General features: G+C 33.5%; 1 protein-coding gene across 1 annotated transcript; it reads left to right on the forward strand.

Annotated features, from left to right (window-relative positions):
• The first annotated feature begins 6,011 nt into the window (after window positions 1-6,011).
• Window positions 6,012-22,672, forward strand: LOC112057774 (homeobox protein Hox-C4). The gene is made up of 3 exons (XM_024098317.2): window positions 6,012-6,234; window positions 6,734-7,350; window positions 20,925-22,672. The coding sequence occupies exons 2-3, from the start codon at window positions 6,828-6,830 to the stop codon at window positions 21,575-21,577; spliced, it is 1,176 nt and encodes a 391-aa protein (XP_023954085.1). The 5' UTR covers window positions 6,012-6,234; window positions 6,734-6,827; the 3' UTR covers window positions 21,578-22,672.
• Window positions 22,673-26,007: the final 3,335 nt, after the last annotated feature.

Here is a 26,007-nt window from a genome sequence, read left to right on the forward strand (position 1 = left end):
CCATAACACAGGATAATATACCCCTAGGCCCTACACTCTTACTTTAGGGCTAAGTAGTGATGAGTGTATTGTGTAAGTATATTTATTTACCAACAATTTATTGCCCAGTAATTCTTATGACATTTATGTACCAGTAAGTAGTTATTTCCTCTTGAAGAACATGTAAGTTTCAAACAGCAATAAATGTTATAAATATTTGACAGACCATACTTGGCGAAAATCCACATTATTTTCAAACTTTCACAATATTAGACATTTGTAACTAAATAGATTAAACAACTAATTGGATGCTTCAGTATCGTATTGTAGCAAAGATCCAAGAAACGGGAATTAAACAATACCAACTTATTTTGGAATTAAGAAAATCTCAACATTTCATATAATTCGAACGCAGGACACATAGGTTAAAGTTCTCGTAAATCACTAAAATAAGTCGTCATAGAACAATATGTAAGAGTAAGAATAAACATAGAAACTGTATTGTATGTACGTATACAAAGAGAAAAAACAGAGTTACAGCCCTCCTCACTCCCAGAGGGATTATTCGCAGGATAAAGTGCGAAGAGTGACTGAGGGTGAAGGCAGATAAAAGCAATATTTATTTGGAGCTGAAAACGCTACACCTCGACACTGTACATGGGATAAATTATGCATTGAAATGTAAATTTCCGCACCCTCATCCAGTAGGGTTTGGCGAAGCACTGTTCCGTTGGACTTATTAAGTAGAAACTCTTCGAATACACTTTTCTTCTTTCTGTTTCCAGTTTACTATATGGTTTAACTAAAGAGACTTTGTGATAGACTTTGTTGTACTTGTCATATTAAATATTATTTTTGGTCAAATTAAAGGCAACTTATTGAGGTTACCACCATGTTTAATGTATAATGTAGTGGTCTGTAAGATGACTTCTGTACCTAGAGTATTTTCAAAGTCATGACTAAAAGTCTCCTGAGAACTAAAAAGATGAAAAACTCTTAAATAATTGTTATTCGATACAGCTTTTTTATAGAGCTCATAATCATTAAGCTTTGAGGCCACTTTAGGATTATTATTAGGATTATTCCCTAAATCTATTTAACATAATTATATTTACTTACCTATAACAAATTGATTGGTTACCTACACGTAAAAGAAAATTCATGTACATTGTATACTAAGGCAGTGAAATAAAATTAGGCAAGCGTATCACGTGGTTATAAATCAGTATGATCTTTGAGTACGAGAGATATACTTTTCTATTGATAGAAACCGACCACCCAGTTCCTGAGAATCCCAGGAAATCGCGTACGATATACGTAAGGGCGCAAGAGGAAAAAAATCGAGCCACGACGCCAGGCGACGCTACACTGTCGCGACTGCTTGTTGATTAATGAAACTTCCGCTCATTGAACTGGAAACAGCCTTACGGACAAGCATAGCCCCAAGCGACTTTCAATCTTAAAAATATATTATCAAGATGCAATTTTCATGGTCTCTAAAAATGCTATACGTATCACAATCTTCAGCCACGTCAAGTATACCAAACGTCTCCCCTCAACGCTGTAACATTTGACGTTTTTGTGCGACATACGTACGTATGAAATGGCAAATATGGGATTATTAGCTTTAGCAATTTGCTGTGCAATAATATGGGATCACGTAGAAAACTTCAACTTTTTATTAAATTAACTATACTAGCTAAAACTCTAGTAGCAGAGTAGGAGGTAATACTCGAGGTCTTTCGTTTTACAAAGACATATAAGATAACGAATTACATTTATGTCAATGAACACACACTACCAACTATGTATTATCAAGAAGTGATAATAGTAGATGTGTGCTTGCGTAAAATCGATATAATAAACGTAATCAATGGATTGTCTTGAGTTTTAAGAAGCTACTATTAGTACTAATCAAACCAGATGAATTGAAATAATAAGCTATGCTTAAAAAGGAATATACCCTTAGAATAGAGTAGAGTAATATTTATTTGGAAAAGTCAATATTTTGTTAGCATCATAATAACTTTGAAGATAAAAGCCATCAATACTTCAATGTTAAAACTTTGATTAGCCATCGAAAGTTGTTAGAGTGATGGGGTACCCTCTATACTCTCTTGTGACGTCATCTAACGAGAAAAAGGGGGAAAGGGGCGCGAACTTCTCGTCAAACGATGGCGTGCGATGACATTTTCGCGTCTGAAACTTGTGCGTGCTATAAATATATGCTTGGGAAGCTCTATGGGTCGATAAGCTGATGCGCTTATTAAATAATAATGAATTACTTGTCCATATCTTTTTATTAGTAGTACATACTAATAATGCTAAATACAATGCCGTGATAGCCCAGTGGATATGACCTCTGCCTCCGATTCCGGAGGGTGTGGGTTCAAATCCGGTCCGGGGCATGCACCTCCAACTTTTCAATTGTGTGCATTTTAAGAAATTAAATATCACGTGTCTCAATCGGTGAAGGAAAACATCGTGAGGAAACCTGCATACCAGAGAATTATTTTAATTCTCTGCGTGTGTGAAGTCTGCCAATCCGCATTGGGCCAGCGTGGTGGACTATTGGCCTAACCCCTCTCATTCTGAGAGGAGACTCGAGCTCAGCAGTGAGCCGAATATGGGTTGACGACGACTAATAATGCAAATGGTAATAAAGTTGACAAATAGATCACATTTAGGAATCAGCCAGGAATTTACAAGGCAAAAGTTAATTATCAAGTAAAACCCAGAACGTAAAAGAAATCACGTATCAAATAGGAATATAAATAAAAAAACTAAATTACGTATTTACTTAGGTATTCTTGATACTTGCCTACAGATATTAAAGTTTTACATAGCATAATCATTTGTTTAAACAATTTGTAATATTACATTTAAAGTTATAGATATTTTCTAGACTGCTGGTAACAAATCACAAAAAACACAAAATTGCAAAACAATGCTATCCTAAAAATACCAATAATTAATTTTATTCACTTGTTGAACAAAAGTTGAAGAAAAAATATACCTACGTGCAAAATCCTACATATAGTTACATTCCATTCCTACATCTAACCCAGCCCTCAGTATGGGAGGGGCGAGATTGCAAAAAATGTCGGCACTTCGCCCAACAAAGATAGGAAACGCAACCCAGCATTACAGAAAATTGGCTACCCAATCCCCTATCCAAAAAGTGGATTGAAGTCATTTCTATCCCATCGAATTTTAAAATGCTAATGTATTCTTCAAATGTATCAACCATGTTTTGTAAATAATGCAGGTTAGGTATACCTACTACACGAAATTTTTACTATTTAAGTACTTAAGTAGACATTCACGATTTTGTTTGCGATAAAACCGATGTAAACATTTATAATTGGACCTACGTGACCATTTTGAATATAATGGGTAATCTATCCTTAAAATTTAGATATACACTTTCATAAGAACTTTCTAGAATATTTATAAAAGAAGATTATAACTACCACCATGCATTGTTTTGTATAATCTCGTAGGGATTTGGCAGTGATCCGTGAAAGCGTCCAGGCGGCTCTACTTCATCCAACAGTCATAAACGTCAATTATCGTCACATTTCAACTGAAACTTAAAGAAATGCATTACTTATGTATGAAACCTTCATCACCCAAATTCATTTCAAATCACTCTGTCAAAAAATCAAAGTTTTTGAGTGTATCTCGAACAGACAGACTGACGTGGTGGAGAACTTTGTCTTGTAATATCAAGTATTAGTGATAGATTATTATTATTTATAGAAAGTTACAATAGAAAACCATGAACCATGATTTGATGAAAAAAATCACTGAAAAGTTCAAGTAAATTAATCTAAATCTCTGTATTCAGAGCAAAACAAGAAACAAATAATACGATCAAAGTCAGCTAAATAGGTTTTTCTTTGGTTCGTGCATAAGAATTGAAGGACTTTCGTTGCAAGATATATACAGTACAAAATCAATCATGATGTAAAACAGTATAGAGTTCATATTTGTTGAGCAAAGAGTTTTGAAATTTCAAAGTTTGATTAAAGGCCTGTCGTATTGTTCATTAAACTTGGATTAAGTTGGCGCTGGATAGAACGAGCCGACGTCAAGTTAGCTTCAGGAGGAAAAACAAAAGTAGAACTTCAAATGAAACTTCGTAGGATAAGGGACTCACCCTTCAAGACTACCTACTGGATAAATGGGACTGAGAAAATAAGGTTAAAGTATCGAAACTTTTGTCAAGGCTATTTTTTTCGTCTTTAAATCCAAAGTCATAAATAATATTTGTTATTTTTATCATTTCAACGTTGAAAATACTTAACAGGTCATGGGCGAAATAAACGTGACTGTCAGTTAAAATTATCTCGTCACCTATTTTCAGCGGTTGCTTTAGAATCTTGACTTCACATACACAAATATATTATTATGTCTACAAATATTCTTTACTTATTAATATTGTATCAACAATCTTACCGAATATCTTTTAACTTAGCGGGTGGTCAGTAGGAAGCTTCAAATTTGATGCCGTATAATCTCCAGTAAATCAAAATCTGCTTAACATTCACGAAGTGATAATCTTTTTATCATTGACTCTAATTTTTATGACAAAACAAAAAGTAAAGCTGGTGATTATTTCAAAATCAAATCGTACGATCGTGTCCAGCATCTAAAGGTGCCGTTCCTACTGATCAAACTTCCATTGAGCGGGTGTTCCCACCTTTTGTTGGTTGGAAGCCGTCATGAGTCAGCAGTTTCGCCTGTGATACCTACCATTGTGATCGTCTAATTCAATAAAATCACCGGACATTTTTGTTTATTTGTACCAGCTTTGTCGGCGGTTAGTGTTGTATTAGCGGCTTAAGGCCCATGATAGGCTTTGGTGGGTGACTGTGCTTTGTTTTTATTTGTAGTTGATTTGGTATTAGTGAAGTTGTCAGATGATGTTGCTACTTTAAGTTCAATATTTGAAGTTTTTGTGCAGTAGTGACTTACACATTTATCTATAAGATTCTTCTTCTTCTAAATTGTTTGCTTTTACTAGTTTATGCTCGATTTAAGGTATGACAATCTGTTTAATATATTAAATTTAGATATTATGCTCTAGCAATAAAATATGGGATATTGGATGTCAATAGTTTTTGGTAAAAAATTTAAGAAAAGAAAGCTAATCTATATTAATTCAGAAAAGTAGAGTTTTTATTTATCTTCTGTTATTTTGAATTTATAAGTATTGTAGTCCTCAGTAAGTAGCTATAGTACCTACAATGCTTGTAATAGAATTATTAGTTCATTAATACTAAGAATTTGTTATTCATATATTTAAGTAGTTGGATATTTTTTCTACAATTCGCTAACCATGATACCTTTACTTCGATTACAAAATAGATATTTTTAATTTCAATATTCTTTACGCAGGAGAAATGTTTTTAACTATGTATGATTAATATCATCAAGATATCCAATGCTACTATTTTCTTGACGAGTTTAATAATGCAATTTACCATAATATATATCATAATGCTAGTTAACTCTACTTTGGCCAGTTATAATTTATACAAATTACATTTCATTTTACGCCTTTAAAAATAAATGCTAGGTTACATTTAAAAATAGAGGAAATTGCAAATTAAATATTTAAAAGCGGTGCGTTGTAACGAAAGGAGACCATGTTCATTCTGTATTATTATTAAACAGCTTCTTAATCTCTACTTTTAATGGCATTGACTTAAAATGTTGTTCTCTCTCACACCTATTCAAACAGGCCTCTAACAGAACGAGACAGACATGTTACTCGTTGGATTACTAAAATTTGTTATCGATATTTCTGTCCCTCTCGAACCAGCAGAGCAGCTTGCGTGTGTAAAGTAGAGAATTGCTGTCATGGTTTAAAGCATCCGTTGCGTAGGATTGAAATTAAACCGTAATGCGTAATAAATAAGGTTCATATTTGTTAAGTTGGTATCCTATAAGTGAATCGAAGAACAGCTCCGCCTTAAAAATGGAAGGTGGTATGTAAAAATTGATGAACATGTATAGGAGTCCTTAAAGTGACAGAGTGTGCTGGCGTGTTGGGCAGTGTATATTGTCTCAAAATGTCGCGAGCGTGCGCGCCTCAGATTCCATTGTTTATTATCAAAAAGTGATAAATCAAATGACTTTGCAATAATATTTGTTTTGATATTTTATAATTTATTAATTAGTGAATTTCATGTTTGTTATAGAACAGTTGTGTGTGAGTGATTTACATATTTGTGGACTGTTTAAATTGTAAGTGTTTTTTACAAATGACAGTTTTAATAATAAGTAATTTCTGCATAAGTATATCGGAGTTCAAAGAAATTTTAACTGAGAGAAACATCGTATCTGTATCTCTGTCTTTTATACTGTTAACTGAGGTTACTTTACGAATTATACATAAATTGAGGTTACTTGAAAATTATTGTATCCGATTTCTACAATCCAAATAAGATGATTGTGTCTAACTAGTAAACCTTGGTCTTGTATATTCATAATGTCTATAAATAGGTACGTATAGGTACCTATTTAATCTTATTTTTCGACGAATAAACCAGAAATACATTCAAGTTAATATCTAAAATCAATACATAACTTTATTTTCAAAGAACACTACTTTTTCTGTTTTTAAGATTTACGATTTAGATTTAAAATTTTAACATTCAGTACCCCATCAGGAAGAAGCATTGTTACCTACTCCATATACTTATACTAGAATTACACAAGAATCAGTCGAACACATTATTTACAGGGGGACATAAGGAAAAAAATGCTCCAGTTAGTTGCGCGGCGGCCATATTAACAGGCGTGTTGGGATGTGATGCGCCGACTCGACCACGCCTACAATGAGCTCTTTCCTCATGAACGGTGGATACCAGCCACAGCCCGACCCGAAGTTCCCACCCTCGGAGGAGTACAGCCAAGCGGACTACATACCACCAGGGGAATACTACCAGCATCAGCTACAATATGGCTACCAACACCAATATCCTGTACAACTCGGCACGGGTTATGGTTACGGAGGATACTACCATCCTCTACCACAGCATCCACCTGTGGCTCCACCTCCACGACCGCCCGAGCCGTCTCATCCGTCAGATGCTGACCATGGCTACATCCCACATAATGACACCGCCCCAGGCTTAGCTGAACTAGGTTTAAGACTAGAAAGGCATATAGAAGAAGCTGCACCAGCTGCAAGGAAACTTCAGGCCTTAGGTCGAGAAGGATCACCTGTGTCTGAAATGGATGATGAGAGATTACTCCTAGATAGTCCGCCGGTTGAAGACGATGACTCGTCGATATGTTCCGACAACACTGATAGGGTCATCTATCCGTGGATGAAGAAAATACATGTAGCTGGCGTGTGTAAGTAAAAAAATTATGTTTATTTTTAATTAATAATAGCAGCACTTTACTGAACACTTGCGTGGACTGCTGTAGATATTAAAATAGTTCTTATGAAACTATTGTTATAACATAATATAGGTTTTCAAATTTTAACAATGTTAAAAGCATAAAACATAACACAAAACACTATCAATAACTTATAAAAACATATCATTTCCTCGTGCCATCATTTGCGATACATTTGAATGTCTAAGTAACAAGAGAAATTTAGGAACCTCCATAATACGCTGTACCTCAAGGATTGTTGCCTACGGTACCTTGGTGCAAAAGTCAAATGAAAGCTTCTTATAGTGCTGGTCGAAGCCTTTTGCTATTGACTGAAACGCCTATTGAATGGTTGACTTAATATTCCAGATGACGGTAATCTCGTGAGCAAGTATTTTGATAGCAATTCCTTTCACCAGATTATCATCATGTGAAACAGTATAAGTTTTATTATAAGGATATCACAGCATATATCAAATTTTATAAAGTAACATTATACTTTGAAATTATTTAAATAAATAAAGTAACAGGCCGTATTTAAAGGCAGTGCTGGTACATATTATTATTATTTTGTAAAGTAAACCAACTAAATTAATTTTAATTATCTTTCTTGGGTCAATTTTTTAGAACAAACAAAATATATTTTATTACATTTTCGGAAACGCGTCCGAATTTAGTTTATATAATACTCGTAGGAAGATAGATATGGATAACGAGTAGGTACAAACTAAATTCTTGGTACCTACTCATACTTATTGAAAAACAGACAACGACTCAACAAATTGCAAATAAAACGTGTGATAGAATTTAAATCAAATAATTTTTATGTAGAGTTCCTTAAGAAAAGTTAAGAGATTAATCGTGGTACATTAATAACGCCTTTGCCCCTTGATTCGTCCATTGTTATCCCTCAAGACATGAGTGCAAAATAGGATTTTAAGAGCTCTGATGTTTGCGGTATCACACTTGAAAGAATTAACAAATTGCCACCAATCAATAACCCTGCAGTTTACAAATACTTGAGATTTTTTAGGAGTGTCCTTTGATTTGTTTTGACAGTTTACTAATGTGATGTCATTAGAAAGGTCCTGCAAGACGCCAAGTCCTTTGTCGCGGTACAATGGAACCTAAAGCATGGTAATGAGGCTCGTTTATTTTTATAACTTTTAAATAGAGGTTGCGGTTTGGAATCTGCCGTGAAGATTATTTGTATCCTTTGAGCTTTTATGGGAGTTAAATGTGACATAATTACTGTTGATGTATTTAGGAGTCGCGCTTTTTGCAGCCATTTCATTTGGAGTTAATAGATCTTTAATTTTCTTAAGCTTTTTAATATGCAATACAATTTATTTCTACACTTTTGTTCTCGTCTTCATGCCCTAGAAGTTTGGTTCATTAATATCTTAGTATAAAAACAATTGTTGTCACCCATAAATAAGTACCCATACTGAAGGTGGATGGTGGTTCTTATTTTACATATTAACTAAATGTAGTATTAATGGCATGTTTCATTTTACTTATTTTTTAATGAAATAAAGTTTATTGTTAATTGGGGATTCAAAAGTAAGTAATTAAACATGTGTCTCGAGGTTCTAATTCTTCCTTCTTCGGATACAAATATGATTGAAATCAATTTTGCTTAAGTTAAGCAAATTCGTTGTTAAGAAAATTTTAAACACATTCATCGGCGTTGGCACTTTCATGTTTATTGGTATTCATTGTATACGACTGAGAATATTTTTCATTTTATACATAACCGAAAAATCCATTTGCAAGATTGAATGTCTCAGTATGATGTCATAATCAAGACGTGTTCGTCACGCAATACATTACCATACATTGTTGACAGCTTCTCCAAAGAAACTCGTGTCTAAATTATACATATTGTGTTCAGCTTTTTGTGATTTGACCTAAGAGGTCATGTGACACATTTATCTTACTTACCTTATATTACTGGATCATTTAAACAAAATATTATGAGACCCTAAATAAATTATTGTGTAGAAACATCTATGACGTATCGGATACCACGTGTTTTATGTATGTTTGGACTAAGAGCCTGGCTTAGTCAGACATATCTTATTTTAGGCACAGAAAACATATATTATTTATAAATACAGAAGATTCACTCCGCAACGTTCTTAAACTAAATAGCGACTCTCGCTACAACACAATAAGGTGCAATTCAGTTCGAACAAAATTAATAGCTTACCTATGCTTATTTACCTACAGCTCTTATTATTCATACATCGTTTCTTACAACGTTAGGGTTGTCTTCAATTACAAAATACTTAATCCTAGATTTCACGCGCGGCTATGCTCGCGTGCTTTGTTGATAAAATAAAAAAGTAATGCTAAAACATGGAGTGTGCCAGGCCTGTTTTAAGACGACTGGAACTGTCCATGCTAACACACTACCATAATATAGGAAGTAAGTACGGTAACTATGAAGTTTTGTACGTGGTAGAGAGGGTAGGAAGTTTCAATTGAACCTTTATAATTGACCAAGTATAAAACAGCCACAATGTAAAATGAGAATGTATTTTTTCTACAAATCTTGTTTTTTAATTTTCTCTTTACAATTTAATAGATGTGATTAATATAATATGCCTAGGCACTTATGCCAAATGTCAGCTTTCTAGCATTAACAGACTCTGAGTAGTTTTACTAAGAACTTTATCTAATTAATTAATAACGAAATTTGTATGCAATTTGCGGGCTCCGAGTACGATTTGGTTAAAGTTGGTCGACTATTATAACTCTTTCTTTGGTAATATATACTTAGCTGTTAAAGGTTTTTTGTAATTTTATTCTATACGTACCCCACTTCTATGAATTTATTCATGCATCCATAAACAAACATTTAGATGGTTCAGCTAGTAGGACACTTGACTCTAACAAAAATTAACAGAATATAAAACCTTAATATTTCATAAACCGATCTCTAATTTGAAAAATAATCTTTCATTGTCCCCTCGTACTTTTTAAAGACCATGATACAAACGAGTAAACAAAAATTGTACATGTAGTAGGTATAACTCCCTAAAAATATTTTTCACGATTTTACTTTACGACTTTGTCGATATTTGTAGTGTACATGCTCTAGCAGTCTAGCTAAATAAAGCTTTCTAGTAGTAATAGTCTCTGAACTAAACCACGGACGGACACGGACATGACAAAACTAAAAAAACAACATAACAAGATCACCATAAATAGCTGTAGTAAAGCTTAAATAATAAAATGTTATTTAATGTTAATTAAATACACGATTTACTTAGTAATCAAGATGTCATTTTTAGGAGGTTAGTTCAGGAATTTGCAACAGATGTAAGTACTTCTTTATTGAGGTTTTGTTAAGAGTATATTCTCAAATGTACTCGTAGGTATCAAATGACTTTGATTTTTGCTCGTGTTTTAGATTAGTTTATCGACACATGAAGATGCCATACATGGCAGCATACTTATCTGCGTTGATGATACGAAAAGATTTTAATCTTAATTACTATCTAAAATACTTATCACAATATTGTAATGTGTATGATAGTCAATACCACTGATTAATTTGATATCTTTATATAGATATCTACTAATTATAATTTAGTAATCTGGCACAAACTTCCTCTTTGGTTCAGTGGTTAGCTCATTAGAGTTTCTGGGTTCAAATCTTGAATCGGGCTCTAATTTTTTTCTACTTTCGAGAAATTCTGTGTAAAAATTCTTAACCTGGAGTTGAAACGTTGATGAAGATCCTTATGGCTTAGAGAGCGTCTTTAGGCCGGGGGGTCTCGGTCTTTATCATTAACATCTGATTAGTGATCGTAAAATAATTCAAAATTATAATCCTAAGCTCACTGTCCACATTGGTCCAGCGTGGTGGACTATTGGCCTAACTCTTCTCATTCTGAGAGGAGACTCGAGCTCAGCAGTGAGCCGAATACGGGTTGATAATTTATTTAGTTGGTCCACCAGTGACTGTTGCAGCATTTACACAAATACAATCTAAAAAAACACACAAACACAAGGCTCTGCACAATCAAATGAAGGTAGACACGGCATGCATATTTCCGTAATATTAAAATAAAGTGACGATTACATTAAAGTTTACATAAGAAAAAAAAATACATTTTACAGTAACAAGAAAAGGAAACATTTGGAAGCTCATTAACCCGCTTTGGAGCATCTTCGTGTCCTAATATTAACTAAGCCTAAAATGTTGTTGTTATTTATTTAATGTTAAATCTATAAGATAGCTAACTTACGCCAAAGCTAGTGAATTGACTGCCTAGTAGAGATCACTACTAAGCGATAAGGTCGCCTCTTATAGTATTCTATATTTTAATTTATGTTTCTGAGTAAATTAATAAAATGAAAAAAAAAATAAGATCGAATAAGCTCTGCATCCTCTGCTGTAAATTAAATCTGACCCTCTAATGGGCTATTAAAAAGGCTAATAGATAAATATGATAATGTATTTATTAATTCAGCAGATTTTTTCTAGGATAGGATATTTTTAAGATCTTCTGATCAATATAGTAGTTCAGTAAGTAGATACATGTACAGTTTTGGGTAATAAGATAAAATAGTCACGCCTAAAATAATTTTGCTCTCCTGATTAAAATAATGGCGGAAGTTGCTGGAGTATTGGATGTTAGACTGAATTTGTTTAGAGTAAAAACCAGTTGTAACTAGCTGTGATCCGTGGCTACACCCGCGTAGGCGCCATAGAAGCGTTGCCTAACTTACTCCTTATAACATCCAATATCTGCCAGTGAGTCCCGTTGCAATCGGTCAAGTCAGAACAAAAAATTTAAAAATCATTGACCAAAATTATTGCGGTGGTAAGGTTCTTGAATTTTCATATGGTTTCATCAATTAAACGCTAGTTTTATAAAAATTATTTGAAGTAAGTTTCGGTACGATATTACACAGGCAAAAGTTGGCAAGTAAACATTTTTAAAATACCGTAAACATGACCCACGACGGCTGGTTGGAGCACTGGGTAGTGCCCCTGCTTCCTGTAGCCACGGCCGTGGGCCGTGGGCCGATTCCCATAACTGAAAAATATCTGTGTGATAAACATGGGTGATTTCCAGTGTCTGGGTGTGCATATACATTATACAAGTATTTATAGGTATGTAGTATATTCTTAAATGTATATGATGATACAGCTATCTTAACACCCTTAACACAAGCTACGCTTACTTTGTAGCCTCAAAGTGTATTGTCCGTATATATTCATTTATTTATACCTTCTACCTTCATTTAGTGAAAAATCGAAGATTTATAATAACAGACTCTTCAGTTGTATTTGTGTGTACAATCTTAATATATAAATGCGAAAGGTCATTCATCACGAAATCTTGATAACCGCTTAACGTAGGCACAAAATTGAAATTTGGCATTGAGGTAGTTTATACATAGTAGACTTCCATTAATAACGAATTTTGTGAGACGGCCGGATTAAGGAGGTCTAAGGGCGGAAGAAGCCTCGGGCGTCCGCTTCAGTACATAGTATAAAACAAAGTCGCTCTCTCTGTCCCTATGTATGCTTAAATCTTTAAAACCACGCAACGGATTTTGATGCGGTTTTTTTTAATGGATAGAGTGATTAAAGAGGAAGTTTTATATGTATAATAACATCCACGGTTCCCGTGGGATTTGTGAAAAACTGAAATCCACACGGACGAAGTCGCGGAAATCCGCTAGTGTAGTTTAATATGTAAAATCATTCGCAATACAAAACCGTAGTGCACTCCTTATCGACACCTGTCAGTGCAGCAACATTTTTCACTCCGTAACAGTGGTACGCGATGGTAAAGCTGGTAATGAAGGACCACCGAGTGGGTTTGATAGGGTACGTCGCGAGATGGGCCCGAGATTATAAGATCTCTGCGACCACACGCTCGCAGGTAGTCCGTAATTCAATTCAGATTGTCATCGTTCGATGACGTGATAGTGGCTAACGAAGCGAAGATGGAGTGCCGCTCGCGTCCGGTGCCCGGTAGCCTAACGGGTTTCAGTTTTAGCGTGATAAACAATGAGTAATTAAACCCATACCCATGTGAGCTTGATTACAGTGGTAGATTCCAGTATTAGCATAATTGTTAACTAATTACAAGCTTCTGTAAGTAGATTGTAAATTATAGTGCTCGCGAAAATAGACAGATACTTGGATTGTAACAAAAAATTCCTGCTCCCATTCGAACATTGAAGTTAAATGAAAATTGAAAATGCATTACTGCTCGCTGAAACACTGTCATATAAACATATATCTACTTGGGAATGCATTTGATGTATTTGAACGCTTTTTTACCGTCCGTTAAAAAACTCTTGTGCGAATAGGGGCTAAGAGCTGTGGGTGTAGGCTCAAAATTACTTTCCCTGGGAGAGAGAGAAGCCTGAATATGCAGTGAGATATTGAAAATAAGATGATGATTATGTTGTTGATAGGTTGCTACATTCCCTTTAGATATACTGAGTTAAATATAGTATACCTTAATTGCAAATACATATTGATTTCTCGATTGACAAACATTATCTACGAGTAAAAATCATAATCATAAAATAAAAACTTGGGGTCAAAGTTTTAATCTAAAATCATCATTGCTTGTCTATTTAACTCATTGAAAATTGAATTCATGTCATTTGAGAATCTACTACCGAAAACTAATGATAAACTGAAGAAAGCTGAGTCCAGTTTTGTGTGTTTTGTTAATTTCATGCATGAGAGCATGAAATTAGGAGGAGAATCAAATGAATTTACCTTTATCTCAAAACGCAATGCTGTTTCAGAACAGAATGCTGTGGCAGAAAAATAACTGGTTTTAGTATCTAAGCTGGCCTTTATTTCATAGAGACCTGCTATATTTATTTATTAGAATCAAATAATTCCAAGTACTCGCATATCTTTTTTTTTAGAATATTTGCCATATCTATTTTTTTTCTATCTAGTCTATCTATATATTTCGTAATTCTAGTCTACATAACTTGTGTATTTATATTGATAACAAATAGACAGTAGTTTAATATACAATGAATTGTATCTAATTTTCAGAGATCCACAAGGCCTTATACAATTCCTTTTTCTAGTAGATCTTGCTAATTTTTTAATTTGCAAATACTTAGTTGATAATTTCTTAATTTGTTTTGTTTGAGATGTACGAGTGTTAGTATCGTGTAGGTATAATTTTGTGAACTCTGTGGGATACAGACCTGTATCATATTATTATCGAAATAATATAAAATAGAATATTAATTTTATTATCTCAACAAAGACATCACAGTACCCATCTAAATTATATGCTTAACATATTATTTACATTTAATTTGTATTATTATATTACAATGAACTTTTTTATGTGTAACTTCCTACGTAGGTTACATAATGTAAAAGTATAGATATCTAAATCCATTAACGTATTACGTTTACCTAAATATTAAACTGTTTTGTTGAAAACACGCTTTTAAATATTGTTTTGCCTACAAAAGTATTTGTATCTAGTGCATTCAATCTATATTTGTCAGTCCCCTGTCACGGATAGCTAAAATCTCAGAGGCAAGCCGCCAACCGCACATACCACTGCGGCCACTACGGTCAGTCTCCAAGAATTCTTTACTGATTTTGTGTCCCTTTGCAAATGCATGTTTGAGTTATTGCTTAGTCATCTCAATCTTGTTTCAGCGTTCAAAGGTTTTCTCCACAGTGTATATACATTATACCTGTAGATCAGTTATTTTTATTAAACAAACATTTATAATATTAGTAGGTTAACTTTCGTACCTTGCACCCTAGGGATTATTTCTGGGTGGAATTTTACAAGCATAAAATTGTCCAAATCATAATCTTCCATACACAGAGATTATGTTTGTTTTATCCGAGCTTATGTGTTTTATAACGTGGCAAGCTTATTAATTTTACTCGACTATTATTATTATCAACTCATATTCGGCTCACTGTCAAGCACGAGTCTCCTCGGAATGAGAAGAGTTAGGCTAATAGTCTACCACGCTGACCCAATGCGGATTGGCAGACTTCACGCACCTAGAGAATTAAGAAAATTCTCTGGTATGCAGTTTTCCTCGCGATGTTTTTCCTTCACCGAGACACGTGATATTTAATTTCTTAAAAAATTGGAAAGCTGAAAAGTTGGAAATGCATGCCCCGGACAGGATTCGAAACGACGCCCTCTGAATCGGAGGCAAAGGCTATATTCACTAGGCTATCACGGCTCAGTCTCTCATACAAACCGACCCAGGATTTTAACCCAGGACAACGTGAACCCCCCGAAACCACATATTATGCTAACCATTGAAACAACGAGGCAGTTACTTATATTAATGTCTACATAGTTAATTTCCGATTACTATGATCTATCTTCGGACATATTAAATGTTATTTTTATGTTTTATGTAGGTACATACCACAGAACATAGAAGGCTAAAGCGAACGCTTGCTATAGTTGCTGGGACTTTTCTTTCAAACGCTCATGCTTCGAAAATATACAAACAAATTGTATGGGAATGACGGACCTGATCACGTGACCTGTCGACAGTGAATGACATTCCCATATATTTTTACATTTTCAAAGCGTTAGAGTTTGTAGAAAGAGAATCGATGTACTACATTGGCTACAGACCCTCTACTACTGTGCCTCTACCTACTATGGTACTAGTAGGCTTAACGAATAGAATTTTAAAATTAAAATGCACAGATTTTGCTCAAAATCTAGCTATCTGGCGCCATGGGTATATAATTTCTAATATCTAATCGAAAAGAATATAATATACCTATATGAAGTTTCGGAGAAAAAGGGTTTTGATTGATGAAACGGACCGAGAATGTAGTGATCCTTTACTGGTTTCGTTTTTCCTACAAAGATGTAAGGAACCCTAAAATGATTTTTCTACATACTTGTGTGAAAATTAGCGTTGTTAATTCAGATTGTATACTCAATATTTAAAGAATATCTCAGTATCTTACAACTGATATTTACAGAATTGATACTGCTTGTTGAAATATAAATGGCCGACTGCCAAGTTTCTGTTTAACATATTTTCTATGTAGGTAGCTGTATCTTACAAACTCAACGCCCTTCTGTTTCTTTTGTATAATCTTCAACTCTACATTTGCAGGGTTCTGTAAACATCGTCTTTTAAACTATATCTAAACTATCGTATAATTTGTACATTCAGCAATATGTCTGAATTATTTTACAATTAGGTATACAACAGAAATCTCTTCAGGTAATGATATAATTTATACCTGGAGAGATTTTCAAAACTGATGGTTTTGTAGAATAAAATCTACAAAACCATCAGTTTTGAAAATTGATAGTTTTGTAGATTATGATGTTTTTTTTTCGGACATACCTTTGCCACTTGCACTGCCATTAAGAAAAAAATTGCGCCCGAAATGGTTAATTTGACAAAATTTTCTTTAAAGAATTATTTGATGATAAAATACTTGTGCCTATAGGTACCTACTATAGCAATACTCGATACCGTTTACCAACAAACAAATTAGAAATGAAGGTAGAAAACGCATGCCATTTCGTAACTTGTTTACTTTAAATTTCATATTTTTGTTGTATGTTATGCCAAATATATTAACTATATTATATCTGATTGTTCTAAGCTTGAATGATTGAATTTATTTTTATTATTTTAAAAACAAGTTAGTTATTAGGTGTGAAATGACTACATTATTAGATTGGATTTAAACGTTCCTTTTTAATTTGTTTGTTGGTAAATGTAAACTTCGAGTAGGGAGGGCTCTATTAAACCTATACCTAGTAAAAAAATTTCTTACGAGAACATATTTTTTTGGAACACAGTCAACAAACGTTTTGTTAAAAACCTCGTTTCACACCTAGGCGTATATAAACGGTTGTATTGTGATTAATAATGTTTTACTATTTCTTTAAACAATTTTCAAAATCTCACTCAAAGCAAAATTGATCCATGGATTCATGTCGATTTTAACTTTTACTTTACAAAAATCACAACGTAGGGTCCTAACCACTAGACGATCACGGCCAGTAAACAGCAGTAAAAGCCCAGTGGAAATGACCTCTGCCTCCGATTCCGGAGGGTGTGGGTTCAAATCCAGTCCGGGGGATGCACCTTCAACTTTTCAGTTGTGTGCATTTTAAGAAATTAAATATCACGTGTCTCAATCGGTGAAGGAAAACATCGTCAGGAAACCTGCATACCAGAGAATTATCTTAATTCTCTGTGTGTGTGAAGTCTGCCAATCCGCATTGGGCCAGCGTGGTGGACTATTGGCCTAACCCCTCTCAGAATGAGAGGGGTTAGGCCAATATATATAGGGTGACTCAAGCTCAGCAGTGAGCTGAATATGGGTTGATGACGATTACAAAAGTACTGATATTTTCAAATCAGCTTTTCTGACCTTTGCATAGTAGATAACTGAAAACACTTACAAAATTTAACCTTAAAAGTTCACTCCTTACCTATTTAAACTCATAAAATATCGCCATAAGTAATTTATAATTTAATAGCCCGTAACAAAATATATTTCTAGGCTACTAAACAAAAATACAAAAGATTATTACCATACTTTACAATTTGGACAAGTAAATAAATTGAGTTTTACCTTCTTTACATTTTTCGCATTTACTAAATAAAGCTTTTCATAAAAACCTGTACCTCGAAGCCTCTTTTAAGTTTGCGTATGAAAGCAATTTCCTATGAAGGAAATTAAGAATTTCCATACAATGGCTTCGCCGATTCTTTGCTAAGTAACTATTGTACTGATTTCTATTATAAATATAATATAAGGTCACATACCCTTTGTAGGTAATCAAGGCTAAGCTTTCATAAAGTGAGTGAATTATGAAAAGTGTCGTTTACATTTTTATACCATACTTACCAACTTATAACTCTTTGTAAATTTGATGAAATATGAATAGACACATAATGACTTGATTTGAATAAATTTAAATCTATGGTGTAAAATTATAACACCAGCAAGTAGTATGATGTAATAAACATTCATACCTAACACAAACAAAACACAACTAACCACAACATGATCATTATCGGCTGATTTTAACGGTCCATACAGTTAGGCCTCCTACTTCATAGGACAGGGTCTTGGCCTAGGGGATAATATGGAGCCTAGATCCACCACACTGCGATCCAATGCGAGTTAACGTTCTTGACATGCCATAACATAATTATTAATTTATATTCGGTTTTTCAAGTACTTGATAATTTTTTTTATCTTACAAAAATATTTTTTAAAATGATTTTAACCAAGATATATGTTTTATATTATAATTTGTATTTATTTACAACTTTCTTTTAAATTTTTAACAATGTCATTACATAAAAGCCTTATAGTAAGTGCGTGTCGGTCCCCACGCAATATAGGGATCCGTATTATTGTACGTTACCATTACCTACCAGTCGTTAGAATACTGACTAGTTTTAGTTTGTGTACTACAATGTTAATACCTACTTTCAACAATTTGAAATCCCTACTTTAAAAAACAAAATTACTACAAACCGCTTGCGGAGATTAGGGCGCAAACAACCGGTAGTCAGGACTAAGGAAACTTCTCAATATAAGCGTCGTTTCAAAGACTTGCTATCTCATCTAGCGATCCTACCAAGCCAAACGAAAGCTTCTGGTGTTGGTCGCAGCTCTTCGCAATAAGACTATTCAACAAGTCCTAGTCTTTGGATTAATTGATAAATAACTTTTTGGTCACCACAGACGAGGATCAGATTTTGAGATAGTAATAAGAAAATGTTTGTTTGTTTGTTATTAAAATTGACTATATCATATTTATCTATACTAATATTATAAAGAGACAAAGTTTGTGCTATTGTAATCTCTGAATCTACTGGACCGATTCGATAATTCCTATACTAATAGAAAGTCACGTTGTTTTTGAGTGACAAATGCTTTATTTTATCCCTGTAATCAAACGGGAAAGGGGATCTACGCGGATGTAACTGCGGGCAAAATTTAATTTACATATTAATAAACATTTTTTTGACACTTGAAGTTTCTAATGAATCTTTATAATAATAGACAAGTACAGTTGGTATAAATAAATATTTTTGTTAAATTTATAATTATAATAAAGTAATTGAGCTAACAAACGGAGTCCACGCAAGTGCAGTCTCGCCTACTTGTTACATAAACTAATTTGCTAAACGCAATTAATCAAAAGCTAAAAGGAAGCCCATGTACACGTGTAATTATTATGCACATTAATTAACTGTGCCCCGAGAGGTTGTTACCACATACATTATTCAGTAAAGTCCCCGGCACGCAACGCTGCGTTATATGAAGTACGATAAATTACCTAGTTAGATGTATAAATATCTAACTAGGTAATCTTTAGGGAAATTATCTAATATTTAGCTTTTGATATCTGCTTTGTATGATATTATTAATTGTTGTAAATCTTAAAGTTTAGTCTAAAGAAGTTAGAATTGTATTAAAAACAAGCTTTTAAATTGTAATACTTCAACATGTACTGTGTATCAAGAGTTCGTAAGAGGATGTGCCCTAACTTGAATATTTTCGATCTTGATTAGTTCAACTAGGCTACTCTGTAACGGCTATAATTCTCCAGCACGGCTATTTCTCTAACGATGTTTTGTATAACTCGCAAGTGCGAGTTTCGAATTCACTTCTATCTCTCTCTGTTTAACACGATACTATAGAATGAGAAATATAGCGGTGAATTCGAGACCCGCACTTGCGAGTTATACAACATTTATTATAACAAAACATCGTTAGAGAATTATAGCCGTGCTGGAGTTCCTATGTTCACAGTCACAGTCACCATCGTCATATTTTCCATCTCCATCGTCAGACTAGCTCTACAGAACTTCTAGTTCGCTCTAATATTGCAACAGGCTAAAGTGCGCAATATTATAACCCCGTTGATATAATTATATTTTTGTACACTGCCCAGTCCCCCTAGCCGAATGGCACGTCGATTCTCTTTCTACGATCGCTGACGCTTCGAAAACTACAAAAATGTATGGAAATGACAGATCTTGATCACGTGACTTGTCGATAGCAAATGTCATTCCCATACATCTCTCTAGGTTTAGAAGCGTTAGCAATCGTAGAAAGAGAATCGACGTACCACTTGGCTAGGGGGGTAGCTTTACTTAAGCTTTGGGGCTCGAAGTTTGTGCGTATTAATAATATGTTATAATTATTTAATATCACCAAAGTCCGCAAGTAGAGGCTATATCAAAATTGAATACCTGCAACATCGGGAAGTTGTTCTTATTTAGTTGCCAAGATTTAACTCAACTTACTAATAATAATAGAGCAATTAATAAAAATATTCAGAGTTTGACTATATTCACAGCTCCAGAATATAATTGTTATCAAAAATAAATTTTGAAAATTGCACAATATGTAAACAAAAAATGTACTTGACGACTTCTAGATAAATGGGACAAAAATAAAAAAAATGCTTTAATTAAGGAATTACTTATAAGATTTATTTAAAATCACAAGAAAAATAACTTTAGATTTTGTTTTTTTACAGCTAATGGAAGTTATCAACCGGGAATGGAACCAAAAAGACAACGGACAGCGTACACGAGGCACCAAATATTAGAACTGGAGAAAGAATTCCATTACAATCGGTACCTAACGAGAAGAAGAAGAATAGAAATAGCTCACACTCTAGTCTTATCCGAGAGGCAAATCAAAATATGGTTTCAGAATAGACGGATGAAATGGAAAAAAGATAATAAATTACCGAATACCAAAAATGTTAGGAGAAAAACTAATCCAGCCGGCGTCACGACAACCACAACTAAAGGTGCACCAAAGAGTAGATCAAATAAGAATACCAATAATAATGATAAGAAAAAATCGAACAATAATGGTCGGCCTGATAGTATAGAAAACGTAACAGATAATATAATGAACGAATTACATTGTGTTGGGGCACAGCAGAACATGACACACGATCCAGCGATCAGTCCGATGTCGCATCCAGGCAATCAAATGAATCCGGGTCATATGACTGCACACCATTTACATATGATGGGAATGCATGCTGGTATGGATCCATCTCTCGTTGCAAGCTTGTCTGCGCATGGTTCACCAGTTGGTAACACTGGCTGTGGAACTGGTATTGGTTCAGGAAACGCACCAGTAATTAAATCAGACTATGGTCTTACCGCCTTATAATCTTTAGAATGTAAAGGAGATGCTATATTTTCATTGATGGACTTTGACTTATTTCTTACCATTCCTTCGTGTTAAAAAGGTGTTATAAAGTGATGATTATACAGTAACATAAGTTAATGTAAGTTGTGTAAGTAATAATAGTGTATACCAGTCATAATTTTGGATGTTTGGATATAGTTAAGTGGAAAACTTTACAATGTCAAAAGTGTGATTATTTTAGGGTAGGAATAGCCATCTGAGTTTGGGTTTGTATTTTACTCATTAAGTCATTGTCGACCAATAAATAATAACTTATGTTGTTTTACTATAAAATAAGTGTACTATTATGCAAATTAAAATAAATTGGTTATCAATTATCAGCGGGATGGTTGATTATTTGGAATTATTTATTTCGAAAAATATTTACCTAAGTATATAAAAAAAATAATTCTAAGACAGCTAATTGAGTTGTTAATGACGATGATGGTCATGATATATAAAATAAAGAAATAAGGGGTGTTTCTGTGAAAGCAAAATTTGTTTATTACATAATACTCAATTGCACACAGAAATAATATCTAAATCAATTTAAAATTGCAGCCATACCAGTTAGATTCGATTATTATTCTGCTACTAGAAAAATTGTTTTAGGGTTATACATAGGTTATTTTATTTTTTATAAATTCTGTCAATATGTAAATACCCAATGATAGCAAAAATATTGATAAATAATGTTGAGATAGATTTAATTGTACTCAAACCTTCTACAAAAAATCTATAAAATACATTAATGATATTCTTTTGTTTTGTGATAATATTAGTCTTAATTCTAACTTTATCTGATTTTGTCACTCTGGTATTGTTCTTCATAAATCAAATACAATTCTTATTCATTTTATTTTAAAGTAGGTATGTTTTGTCAATGAATTACTTCACATCTTCATTATACTATTAAAAATTGCATCATGATTATATTATTATAGCTAAAATTGTGATCTAGACAATGACTTAGGTTTAAATACAAAATAAAAACTATAATTTTTAACGAAAACATTGTTTTGTAACTACAATAGTGAAAGAAATGTGAATATAAAACCAATAAAATATAGTCTAAATACAAAATAATCCAAAGCCTCTTACTTTTACCCTACAAATGTACCCTACTGTAGCAACAATAACAATCTGATATTCTACTTTAGGAAGACCATACGATTTTGGGTGTAGTAGTAGGGTAAGAAAAGTGTTTGGAAGATGCGTTGGTGTGTATTAGGTACTGACGGAGCGTTTGCAAACAAAATCTGCCTGAGAGTGGTTGTCTTTTGATAAACGGGTTTCGATGGGATTGGTTCTATATCATTGGTAATAATATAGGAACGCGTTTTTGCTGTAATGAAATATCTTAATTAAAAAAAAACTTACAGACGAATTGAGAACCTCCTCCTTTTGTTGAAGTCGGTTAATAAGTTACACACATTACAAAACATGGCGTTAGTTCTGTCACCTTACTATTACATCTGAGTTCTGGAAATTTAAGACTGAAGAATTAAAAAAATATTTTGATATTGAACTTCCTTACGAATTGAAACACTTCCTTAGCATATTATACATGTAACGATATACAATTAGTTTTAATTCTTACATATCGGTATGAAATGTTTGCTGAACAAAAAGGAACAATCGATCTACTTTATTTAAATTGCAAATATTGATTTGATTTCCAAACATTCGACTTATAGTTAAATCGTCTTGGATATTACTTGTGAACAACAATATTTTTTATTGTTATACTGGAATAGCATCCCTCGAACAGTCAATCGTATCATATCGTAACCTTGCGCTGTTCGAATCAAACGAAATGAAAGCAAAAATCGTAATGTATTCGTTCAATGTGAAGTCATCAATCAACGTCGTCCCCTCATTGTGTGGCCGCAGTCGCGCTACGTATCTTCCACTCGTACTCGCGCTTACACGGGCCTTGACGCGTACTTTTATCATCCTGATACAAAGCCAATGTATATTCCATTTTGTTTTGATCTTATTTTCAAGGAATAGTATTAAAATATTGTGGTTAATTTAGTTGCCTCGTAATTCGAGGGATGCTATTTCAGTTGGTATAAAATGCTTTTTTTGGTCGTTAATTTCAAAGTTGCGATATCCTTTGGCATAACCAAAGGATGCCATTCCAGTAAACTATATACTTCTTCTTGGTCGCACTCTTCATTACTGAAATCTGCATTAGTTTACTATCCCTTATTTGTTATTAGTTGCATTGCTTACTATTATTTTCAATACAGTCGGATCCTAAGTTATTCTTAGTCATTGTTAGAGGGAGATTCGTTAGTGACTTTTTCTGGTTTGACCAGAAGCCTCTGTCGCGTGGTCTTTTTCCGTCTCTATTGGCTACAACTTTCAGTCAGATAAACTAAAATTTAGATAAACTTTATCGGGAAGGCGGTGGGTAAAGCCGGGCCCAGACTTATGTAACGTGTAATGTAAGATTACGGGTAATTTAGTGTCAACTGTGTGTCCATATGTAGAATTCGCATTACATTACATAGTGGATTACATTACGCGTTACACACGTCTGGACCCGGCTTAACATGGCGCACAAAGTATTATTTCAATTCATGTCATAATTTTTTGTTTATATATGCAATATATGAAACTTTATTAGGTGTTAGTTAGTAACGTAAAAGGATATAACTGATATCCGTAATATTATGAGCTTTATCGACTATGCATTAGCGATGACTGAGCATAAAACACAGCCTCAATATTTATGACGTGAAAAATAAGTAGAGAAGATTTCGACAAACAAAAAAATGCCAAATTGGATAGTTTCCAAAAGATTGTCAAGTACTTAGTGACTAAGACTTTTGTGTGTCGGCGCGTCGAAGGGTTCAAAGGGTTGCAGATTTCCGAAAATAAACAAAAGGGTATATTGTTAGGAGATTTGTATGCAAATAACAGGATTATGCTACCGTCTCCGTTTGACGGATTTATTGCTGATTTTTTGTTAAGTTTACAACTTATAGTTTGTTGTCCATGTGTCTCCTGGGATACTTGATTGTTGTTGGCGGTAGCTCACAACAGTAGTAACGGTAGCTGTTTTTTTGTTGACAGTTGGCGACTGCCGTCCGTCCGTTATCTAATCTACTCCAAGATTCACTGACACTTGATTTTGTAGCTATAGCCAAGGATTTCCAGGGCAATCGAATTTAAACGATCTCGAGACATTACATTAACAGCTATTCTCATTTATTATTTTACCTATCCAACGGTAATTAATTGATTAAATAATAATCATTGCTAGATTTATTATTTCTTATTATTATCATTATATTAGATACATATAATTTCGATTGAACTTCTGAGTATTTTTTTTTTAAATTTTGGTCACAAATAAGTAGCTATGTACCTTCTTATTTCTAACTACATAGAATCTTTTTAAAGAATAGGCTACAGATAAGACAACAGATCTTTCCAATTGTCTGTCTCGTGTCTATTCAAAAAAATTAACAGATCCACTATATTTACATTTGTACTATATTTACGGTTTTCCAAAAGTAGTTGGACTTAACCTACTTAAACTTAGGTAACTAATCGATAGACTGATAGTATTTCTGTCGACTCTTTTAAGAAGTCCCAGTACTTATTTTAACACCTTTGAGGGATGAGATGATAAGAAAAAGGCAAGCGTCCTTAATCTTATTTAACCTCAGTTCTATCCAAAGATCTACTATCTTTGTTATCCATAAGTCATGATTTTAAATCCAGCTTAAGAAATATTGCCGTGACGTCGTAAATAGTCATAAAATGACAAAATTAAGCTTGTTAAGTACGCCTACTTGAAATAATTGTTGATTTATATTTGTATGAAACACCCAAGATACATGTTAGTCATTTGTTGATTAGGTACACTCAATTAGAGTGCAACAAACTTTGCTTGATGTTCTGCTGTATTCCATCAAGCTTATCAAAATTAAGACATGATGTCAGCGATCACTTTATAGTACTTAATTACAACAAGTACTTACATTTAATTTGTGGTGTAATTTTGTTCCGTTTAACATATTATGAATAGCTTTATTTCAATGTAATACTTTTCCTATATTATTATGAATAGGAACAGCTGTTATCTAACATAAATCGAACATCCTTGTACATGAGAAGTAACATGCATTTATGGTATTAGTAAACAAAGAAATAAAAATTTTCGTCTTTAATCAATCACAGTCAGTAGCAGAGCTGCTGGTAGACATTTTTAATGAAGAATTACAATCGTAGATAGCACTAGCAAAGCGACTTAACCAGATAAAGACGAGAAGAAAGGCTAAGTATCTATAGTCTACAATGACCATTAAGTTAAGATAATATCGAACAAACAGTGTTTAGGCATTTGCTAAGCAAGTATTTTTATAGTAATAGGTAACGGAACAAGCAGAAGGGCT

This window comes from Bicyclus anynana, chromosome 10, assembly GCF_947172395.1.
Source record: "Bicyclus anynana chromosome 10, ilBicAnyn1.1, whole genome shotgun sequence".
NCBI classification, from domain to species: domain Eukaryota; kingdom Metazoa; phylum Arthropoda; class Insecta; order Lepidoptera; family Nymphalidae; genus Bicyclus; species Bicyclus anynana.